The following is an 11,119-nucleotide window of genomic DNA, read 5'->3' as shown; positions in this document are numbered from 1 at the left end:
TAACAGTAATAAGGGCATGTAGTGTTTACCCTGGCCATCCATCTCTTTGTCACACTTTAGTTAGGTTTTAAAGCCTCATTATAACAGTAATAAGGGCATGTAGTGTTACCCTGGCCATCCATCTCTGTGTCACACTTTAGTTAGGTTTTAAAGCCTTACTATAACAGTAATAGGGGCATGTAGTGTTACCCTGGCCATCCATCTCTGTGTCACACTTTAGTTAGGTTTTAAAGCCTCATTATAACAGTAATAAGGGCATGTAGTGTTACCCACATGCATCCATCTGTCTATCACACTTTAGTTAGGTTTTAAAGCCTCATTATAACAGTAATAGGGGCATGTAGTGTTACCCTGGCCATCCATCTCTGTGTCACACTTTAGTTAGGTTTTAAAGCCTCATTATAACAGTAATAAGGGCATGTAGTGTTACCCACATGCATCCATCTGTCTATCACACTTTAGTTAGGTTTTAAAGCCTCACTATAACAGTAATAGGGGCATGTAGTATTTGCCTTATCCATCTGTCATACCTTGGTTAGGATTTGCATCTAGGTAAATTTTGAAGCACCATGATGGGTCATCCATGTTCTGTGACTACACGCTTTTTCCTGTTAGGCCAAGCCTAAAGGAGTAGCAAAATAAAGCAGTCACTTTTACAGTAGGGTTATGAAATGTTAAGGATTTTGATATAAGACTTTTTGAGTGAATACAATTTCTATAGCATCTTTTGAGTGTATGTTGGGAGGAGTTTGTATTTTTAATTCACCCGGTCAAAGATCAGGTGAGCCATACATCCATCTATCCTTGCATCCATCCACATTTGCTTATGAACTAGAGCTTTCATTTCTGGTAAGATACCATTCAGATATGGCATGTATTAACTTCAATCAGCAAAACATTGGATGAACTTTGGTGAGTTTTACTATGAACTATATATATGTATGTTAATGTAGTCATCTTGCATGCTATTAGATAACCTGGTTAAAACAGGTAACATTGGTGCCCCAAGTGGTCGAGTGGTCTAACGTGCTCCTCATTACGGATCACTGCCATCTCACCTGTCTGCATGGGTTCTTGTCTCAGGCTCGGCCAATGTGGGTACATTAGAAAGCTTGCCAGTAACTTCTTGTGGGTTGGTGGCTCTTTTCGGGGTTTTCCCAGGTTCTTTCTTCACCATTTATACTGGCCACCATGTATAGCCTATGTTGTGCTAAAAATGGCGTTAAACCCTATAACAACAACAACAACAAAACAAGTAATGTTAAATCCATGATGCATCAGTTACATTTAGTTAGGTTGCAAGTAATGTTAAATCCATGATAAAGAACTTACATGTAATAATCTGATACACATGGGTTATAAGTAATGGTAAATCTATAACATCATGTAATGATCATTTCGTTTGGAGATGCAAAGTCAATTTGATAAAGGATAGGTTGTAAAGGGTTCAAATTTTCAAGGTCCTGTTTACTTTTCACCGATTCTCATTTGCGTGACTATTATTGCCATTACTAAAATTGTATAGTCAGTTTTTGTTTCACATTGTTTATAAGAGACATTAGACATAACCATGTCCTTGACTGTAAAATCACTGCCAGAGTTTGTAGCAATATGACACACTTAGTGGACAGGCTATGTCATATCGATGACATCATCATGCAATGACCACATTATTTTGTGTACCGAGGTAAATGTTCATTTTTTTCACAAGTGGTTATCCTTAATGCAGATGAATTTTTGGGTGATATCAAGGTTACACAGAATTGTTAATTAAAGAAATATGAATCACAATAAATTACTTATTACTTGTTAATATATTGATCATCCCTTGAGGGACTCTTGTTTGATATATGTAAATGAATATGTAAAGGGCATGTAGATTAGGAGGAATCACAACAAATATAGCACTATATATGTTAATCAGTGGGCAGTCAGTCCCCTTAATTAGGTCCAAATAAATATAACACTAATTAATTTTTAATCAGTGAGCAGCCAGTCCCCTTAAGTAAGTCAAAAAAAACTATATCACTAACTAATTGTTAATCAGTGGGCAGTCAGTCCCTTTAAGTAAGTCAAAATAAATATAGCACCATAATTGTTAATCAGTGGGCAGTCAGTCCCTTTAAGTAAATCAAAATAAATAAAGCATTATAATTGTTAATCAGTGGACAGCCAGTCCTTTTAAATAAGTCAAAAAAAATATAGCACTATAATTGTTAATCATTGGGCAGTCAGTCCCTTTAAGTAAGTTAAAATGAATATAGCACTTATTAATTGTAAATCAGTGGGCAGTCGGTCCATTTAAGTAAGTCAAAATAAATATAGCACTATGATTGTTAACCAGTGGGCAGTCAGTCCCTTTAAGTAAGTCAAAATAAATATAGCACTTATTAATTGTAAATCAGTGGGCAGTCAGTCCCTTTATCTAAGTCAAAATAAATATAGCACTTATTAATTGTTAATCAGTGGGCAGTCAGTTCCTTTAAGTAAGTCAAAATAAATATAGCATTATAATTGTTAATCAGTGGGCAGGTGGTGTCTTTAAGTAAGTCTTGTTTGTTTGATATCAAGGAATAGACACCTGTTAATTAAGAAGAAGAATCAAATGAATCATGATCATTAATGCATTTGTAGTTGTCAATCAGTTGAAAGTGAGTCCCATCATGGGACTCTTGTTTTCATTGATATCGTAGAATAGAAGCCTTCTAACTAAAATACAAAAAAAAGAACTGGAAGAATTGCAATATTAATGACCATTATTAAAAACATAAATTAGATCTGTGTGTACAATACTACTACAACTACTACTACTATTAACAATAATAATATAGTTTATACTATATTATTTACCATTTGTATGAGTCATTGAAGACAGAGATAGTAGGAAAGATTTATATATATATATATATATATATATATATATATATATATATATATATATATATATATATATATATATATATAGACACTCATTATTAACCAGTAAAGAGTCTGTCCATTCAAGGGACTTTTCTTTTAATATCAAGAAATAGGTGTCCATAATTAAGAGGCAAAAAGATGAATATAATAAATATAAATACTAGAAATTGTTTAAACAGTAGAGCATCATTCCCTTTGAGGGACTCTTGTTTGTTCAAAATCAAGGAATATGTATCAGTAATTAAAAGGCCAAATGATGAATATATTAAATATAGCTATTAGTAATTGTTTAAACATTATTCCCCTCTAGGGACTGAGTTGTTCATTTGATATTAAGGAATACGTATCAGTAATTAAAAGAAAAGAAAAAGAATGATAAATGAACCACAATAAATATAGAACTTAATTGTCAAACAGTTGAGAGTTAGTTCCAGCATGGGACTCTTTTTTGTTTGTTTGAAATTCATCATAAGTATCTGTTATTTAAATGACAATAAGAAAAATTACAATAAAAATGCCACTTTTAATTGTTTAGCAATAGTGATTAAATGACTTTGATGGACTCTTGTTTGTTTGATATGCATCCGAAGTTTGATATTAAAGAATAGGTCCCTTTAATAAAAATGCAACAAGAAGAATAAGATAAATATAGTCCTTACTAGTTGTTAGCCAGTAGAGCATCATTCCCTTCAAGGGACTCTTGTTCATTTGTTATTAAGGAAAAGCTACTTAAAAGACAAGTAGAAGAATCAGAAGAGTCACAAAAATAGAACTTAACTGTCAAACAGTTGAGTGTCAGCACCAGCATCCATCTCTTGTTTCTTTGATATTTGTCATAAGTACATGTATCTATTATTTAAAGTACATGAAGTAGGAACACACTAAACATGCCACTTTTTAACTGTTAACTGTAATGAAACTTTGTTTTCTGTTTCTTACAGGGTGCAGCAAAAATGAACTTAGAGGCAAGAAAAGAAAAAGAACATCTAGACCATCAGAAGGATATGTTTGCTGCCTAAGAGGCACCCACTGCCTGCATGTTTTGGAGGTGGGGAAGAGTCTGATACAATGGAAGCAGTCTTTGAAAGAAAATATCTGGAATCACATAATTCAGTTTCTCAGGGGACATTCCTTTCTATCATACAACAACAATGTCATATAACTTGAGATAATGGCACTATAATTCTACCTTCTGTCTTGTTGTACTTTTTGGATAAATAATTATTATGTATGTATATATAATTCTTGTTCTTCTATATATCGTCAGGGAAGTCTACATTACAGTCTACATGAGACTTCATTGTCATGGAAGTCTACAATACAGTCCACATCTGGATTTGAAGATGATATATTGGCTGATAAAGGGAGACAACAGCAAATAGTTATCAGCATAGAATAAACGTGATAGTTCAACCAAGGGACATAACTGCATTAGAATACCCTTAACCATTGGACTTCAAAAGCAATTGTCTTAAGCAATAGAATTGGTTCCAAAGAAAATCAGGCTATTAAAGTTCATAGCTCTTCTAACAAAATGTAAATAAAAAATATTAAATGTGTTATAATATTTCTTTCTATTTAAGAGGTAATATGATTGTAAAATTCCTATTCAAATCTATTCTCATATGTTACAGTACATATATATATATATATATATATATATATATATATATATATATATATATATATATATATATATATATATATATAGAGTGGGCGACCCAATCACCATCAACGACCAGCCTCTGCAAGAAGTAGACAAATTCACGTACCTGGGCAGCAAGGTCGCCACAGATGGAGATTGCACAAGGGAAGTCACCACAAGAATCAGCAAGGCCAACCAGGCCTTCGCAATGCTGAACTCATCTGGAGGACATCAAACCTCAGCGCCCACACGAACATCCATATCTTCAAAAGCAATGTGCTGAGCGTCCTTTTGTACAGGTCAGAGTGTTGGAAGACCACTGCTAACATAGAACGCAAGCTCGAAGTCTTCCAGACCATGTGCCTGTGACGGATAAGGAGGATCTTCTGGCCAAACATGATCTCGAATGAGAAACTCCGGCACAGAGCAGGTGCAAGCACCATCACTGAGACCATGGCAACTTGTCGATGGAGATGGCTCGGCCACGTCTGTAGAATGCCCCCGACTCACTACCAAGGGTGGCACTGAGATGGACTCCACAGGGGAAACGGAACTGTGGCAGACCCAAAGAGAACTGGCGCCAAACCGTGGAGCGAGAACTCAAGACCAGAGGCCTCACCCTGCAGACCGCCCCCACAACAGCAGCTGACAGACCAAAATGGTGCTCCCTTGCTGTCACCTCAAGCACCAGATGGCGCAGAGAGGATTGATATATATAAATATATATATATATATATATATATATATATATATATATATATATAATAATAATAATAATAATAATAATGTACTATAACATGAGAATAGATATGTGTATTGTATGAATGTAAGGGCATTTGTGTGTGCATGTGACATTGGTATATGGAGATTGTTTCATGGTATGTGTTGTTTTCATGGTTTTGAATTGTTTTCAGATTATCTCCTAAATGTCTCACATAGCTTATGCCTCCTCCAGTTTCCTCCTATTATGTTCTGTGTGTGTGTGTGTGTGTGTGTGTGTGTGTATCTGTGTGGGGTTGAGTGCTGTAAAGTGTATCTCTGGAATCATAGACTACCCAGTGACCTTTATTGATTATACAAATTCCACTGATGTGAGATGACGTTACTTTATTGATAACACAAACTCCATAGATGTGAGATAACATTACTTCACTGATTATACGAACTCCATATGATGAGAGATAATGTTACTTCATTGATTACTCAGACTCTGTTGATGTGAGATGACAATGTTATTTTATTAATTACACAAACACTACTGATGTGATGTGACGTTACTTTATTGATTATACAAACTCTATTGATGTGAAACAAACTCTATTGATGTAAAATGACATTACTGATTATACAAACTCCACTGATGTGAGATGACAGTGTTACTTTACTGATTATATAAACTCCATTAATATGAGATGACAACATTACATTATTGATCATACACACTTTACTGATCAGGGATGACATCATTACTTTATTGATTATACAAAACTTCATTGATGTGAGATGACATTACTTTATTGATTATACAAACTCCATTGATGTGGGATGATGTTACTTTATTGATTATACAAAACTCCATTGATGTGAGATGACATTACATTATTGATTATATAAAACTCCATTCATGTGAGATGACAATGTTACTTTAACTGTTACCAAATACATCACCTTCCATTTATCTCCTCCACAGTTTCCAGGGTGTGTCATGTTAAAGGTCTTTTGTCTCCAGGGCATGTCATATTAATGGTCTTATGTTTCCCATGTTTTCGGTTAAGTGAAAGTCCTTGAAATAACAAACAGGACACATATGTAAAAGGGTTTATTTCTCCTAGGCTTTGGTTTAGTTTTTCTTTTCTTTTCTTTTAAAGAGGAAATTGTTTCCAACTTACATATTTATCTGTGAAAGAAGACCACTACAGTGGTCAAGTGGTTAAAGCATCCGCCTCTGATGCGGGAGGTCATGGGTTCAATCCCCGGCTGAGTCATACCAAAGACTTATAAAAATGGTGCTAACAGCTGCCTCACTTAGCACTCAACATTAAGAGGTTAGTGTTAGGACTGGTTGGCCTGGTGTCAGGATAATGTGTCTGGGTGTGACATCATGCTACATGTCTGCGGCACGATGCCCCAGTGCTAGACATCATTATAAACTATCACATTGCAGACATCTTATACATTCTATAAAACTCATGACATTATAGTCTATTATGGGATGCATATACTTTAAAGTAATTGTTTTATACTCCTTATTAATAGTATGTACATGGGTCATTCTGTACAACCTCCTGCTATTATAGTCTATTATGGGATGCATATACTAATTGCTTTATACTCCTTATTAATAGTATGTACATGGGTCATTCTGTACAACCTCCTGCTATTATAGTCTATTATGGGATGCATATACTTTAACATAATTGCTTTATACTCCTTGTTAATAGTATGTACATTACACATTCTACACTACCTCAGGCTATTTTAGGATGCATATAATTCAAAGTAATTGTTTCATTTTAATTTACTGGTCTATATTTATATAATGTATTATGGAAATATGTATAGTAACTGGTATGACGGTGAAAAAGAAAAAGTGTACACCTTAATTTTATGTTTCATTCATTAAAGTTACATAATCATGTTTTGACAATAATTAACATAGTAATAATCAATAATTAACATTGTAATAATCAACAGCAGAGTAATAATAATAATAATAATAAGCAGTATTATTTAGTCATCAAGTGATTTGCTCACAAAATGAAACTCTACCTACCTAATATTTATTGCATTTAAGTAAGTACTGTACAAAGAATTATAAAAACAATTCTGTATATGTTAGTCATTATAAACAGTTTACACACTTCATCAGTAAAGATTGATAGACATCTTCTACATCTTGCTTGTATCTTTAGAGAATTGTAGCACGAAAATTGCCTTAATTTTCATTTAATTTGGTATATTATATATACCAATTCTTCTTTTCTCTTTCTATTATTTATCTTTCTTGGCAACTGTATTTTTTACAATTATGAAAAGTCCTCGTAATGCTGACTTTTGGAAAGCTTAGTCACCAGGGCTAGAAGCACTTATGGAGAGTGTAGGTCTTTCTTTGAACAACGTTTCTTTTCAAATTAATAATTCATGCATTCAGTGTTAAACTCTGTATACCTGCAAGGTTATTGGTTAATAGCGAAAAAACATTCCCGACATCTGAACAAGGCTTCAATATCATCATCACCAGTTTGAAATAATTTGCACATTTTCATCACCATTGGTTATGCTGTAGACTGACAGGGAGAAACTGTATTTGTCCATAACTACACTTAGCTTGTAAATTATGCACACTAATCCAGTAATTCAATTCATATAAATATGTATAATAATCATAAAATTAAAATACTCGATTAGTCATTTATCTCTTTTAGTTATCTAACTTGAGGAAAATTAGATAACATTCATTTTCAGACAAAATTTTCTAAATGTTATTTGTCCATAAATACACTTGATTTGTAAATTATGCACACTAATTCAGTAATTTAATAAACATAAATATGTATAAATATTCTAACTGAATTAATATACTTGTTTAGTCAATTCTCTGTTTTATCTAACTTGCATAACATGAGATAACATAAATTTTCAGACAAGATTATTGTGAATGGTCTACCATTAATAATAACAACCATAGTTATTAGCAGTACTCCAAGCCATATGAACACCAATGTCCATCATATGAAAATTAGTGCAACAATGTTTCAAATGACAAAAATTTCATCAGGATTTATTTACCTTTCAAAACTGATTCTTTTGCACATAAGAATTTAAATATATATTTATTCATAAGGCATACATGTATATCTTTACAGGAATGTAACACTAAAAGTTTACTCAGCATTTATTTATACATTTAAATGGATTGTTTTACCATAAAACTTCAATATGCATTTTGTTTTCATGGAACTTACTTAACTTTACAGGTATGAAGCACCTTGTGTTAAATTTATTTCAGTTGATAAATGTGAATTTTTTTCTTATCCGAACCATTTGTGATGACTAAGATATCCTTACTCTTGTGAATGCAAATCGCCCATGGAAATTTTGGTTCTCCTGTATTTACAACCTGTATCACAGACCCATCTGGAGACAGTTGATGAATGTTGTTAGAATTGTTTCCAACAACATAGATGTTGTCATATCTGTCCACATCTACTCCCGTGGGGTATATAAGATTGTCAGGGCTGTAGGTAAACTGCTTCCTGCCATCCAGGTCAAAACATAGAAGTGAATTCTTATTATACAAGCTAATATACACTCGTGTTTTCATGTTATTCAGAGCTACATAGCTGTCGTTGTAGTGTTTAGAGTCATACTGATGAGTACACTTTACATCTCCTCTTGTGTTAATCAGACTCCATTGACTCTTGTTACCACAGAAAGCACTCACAACTATCTCCCCCTTCCCAGCAGCTGCTATTCCATTACATTTATATTTGATTGTTATCGTTCTGACTGGCTTGATGACATCATCAACCACTGACATAATCTGGATAGCATTTTGATTATACAACGACACTGCTACCTCCTGGTCACCTAGTACACAGATGTTCCATGGCTTATCTGTCAATTTATGACTTGTGATGAACTGGTAGGAAGAGCTTAGTAGGATGCATTGTTTATTGTCATGATCAGCAAGCATCACCCTGTCTCCAGGGAGAAATGTGACACCAGTATACCATGGTGTAAAACAAGTAGACACTTTAAGATCAATCACATCAGTTTTCTCTAACAGTCTACCTTTCGTTTGCCGCAGCAAATATGTCAAAGGTAGAGTGTTGGAGCTGGCTGTAGTCACAACTTTCCCCAACTCAGACAAAGAGTCAGACAAAATGGATTGTATTGTAGGAGAGAATTGCACCTCTACTGTTATTTTGTCGGTTTTCTCATACTTTTCTCGAACCTGATTGCAATAGGAATGTAACTGCGACTTCATCTTTCCCACCATTAAAAACTTTTGCAAATCGCTCCCATATTTATGTACAGCTTCAAGAAGATAGTGAGAATTTCTCACAGAATGAAAAAGTGATAAACACTGATGATTTTCTTCCTGTTGCCTTAAAACTATTTCTTTGCAAATTCTGATTCCCTCTGTCTTGACTCGTTTCTCTAATTCGTCTAGAACTGAATTGATTTTCTTTCTTACTTCTCCGATTTGGTCAGTCATCCTATTAATGTGGGGCTCAAGATTATTAACAAAGGCCTCATTTGTCTCCATAAACTTCTTTAAATGGATCTCGATGTTGTTCATATCATCAATTATTTCGTCTGGTTTGCTTTCACTAAGCAGTGCAGGCAGTTCTTTTTTTAAGTCAATAACTTTGGGGCAAATTTTATGTCCATCGAAGAAGCATGTGCCACAGCAGGGAATGTTGTGATCTTTGCAGTAGTATTTGATATCTTCTCCATGATGTTCCAGACATGTAAATCCTTCTGCAAGTTTCATGATATTCCTTGGATTACATTCTAATTCCTCCACGCTAAGAATGGTATGATCCTTTAACATTTTCTGTTTCCTATGAAATTTTAAGCAATCTCCACACATTGCCTCTTTGCATACTACACAGAACCCTTCAGCTGGGACAGAGACATCCTCATTCTTACAAGCGTCACAAAAACGATCTACTTTCGATTTTGCTGGCAAGATTGATTGTAAGTCTGTGTTGACAGGAAATAGGGAAGCCCATTCACTTGAAGGTCTGTCCTTAATGGAGGGACTTGCTGAGTTTCTACAAACCGGACACTTAAAATATCTTAGGTTCTTATGCTTGGCAGCCTCGGTTGTTATGTGAGACTGTAAACACTTCTCACAGAAGGAGTGGGCGCACGGAAGCTGTCTGGGTATGCTGAACTGTTCCAAACAAATTGGACAACAAGGTCCATCCTCAGTCTCTGTTTTGATAGCCGCCATCTTTAACATTAATGCATTATGTAACTTTATATGAAAACACACAATTTTCTGTTTTATGAAACTATCTGGACAATAAATTTACAAATACTTCTTCGCTTGACTAGCGTTCTTGTGTCTTCCTAGATGTTAGCTTTGGCATGGGTATGCTCGATTGGTTAGTTCCCACCTAAGTCTAAATTGCTCTAAGTGTTCCGAGTTTTTCTTCCAACATAATCCGCACTCTTCCAAATTTATTTTTTTAGAGGAAGCTAAAGATTCCTCTTTCTTATATCTTTTTTTTTCTAAATACCGACTCGAGCCGAGATATTTTCCCTACATAGTCCCTACATTTGTTTGTCAGTACTGACCTTTCTACTGCGTCCACCGTATGTTAAACCATAGGTTAATTTAATGTAGCTTCAAAGCTTAACTCACGGTTAAGTTCTTGTCGTAGGTTATGCGTCATCCTTTGGAGAGACTTATCTATAAATAAATTAGAGTGAAATCACAGACTTCACATTCAATATTTCCAAAGAAAAGACTTTAAATTAATACCAGGAATGCATATAGTCACGTTCAGTATCACACTAAAACACGAGAAGAATCAATTG

At 34.3% G+C, this 11,119-nt stretch overlaps 1 protein-coding gene across 1 annotated transcript; it reads right to left on the bottom strand.

The window, feature by feature from the left end:
• Positions 1-5,823: 5,823 nt before the first annotated feature.
• On the bottom strand, positions 5,824-10,670 carry LOC149783826 (uncharacterized). The gene is made up of 2 exons (XM_089932034.1): positions 6,936-10,670; positions 5,824-6,846 (listed from the first exon to the last, which is right to left on the bottom strand). Exon 1 carries the CDS (start codon positions 10,536-10,538, stop codon positions 8,565-8,567), a length of 1,974 nt encoding a protein of 657 aa, XP_089788160.1. The 5' UTR covers positions 10,539-10,670; the 3' UTR covers positions 5,824-6,846; positions 6,936-8,564.
• Positions 10,671-11,119: the final 449 nt, after the last annotated feature.

Source organism: Sinohyriopsis cumingii, chromosome 14 (assembly GCF_028554795.1).
Source record: "Sinohyriopsis cumingii isolate HCF-2022 chromosome 14, ASM2855479v2, whole genome shotgun sequence".
Taxonomy (NCBI): domain Eukaryota; kingdom Metazoa; phylum Mollusca; class Bivalvia; order Unionida; family Unionidae; genus Sinohyriopsis; species Sinohyriopsis cumingii.
This window is presented reverse-complemented; position numbering and strand designations above follow the sequence as displayed.

What these genes read in the sequence shown, in the direction of transcription:
- LOC149783826 (XM_089932034.1), bottom strand. Translation starts at nt 10,538, where the DNA reads ATGTTAAAGATGGCGGCTATCAAAACAGAGACTGAGGATGGACCTTGT.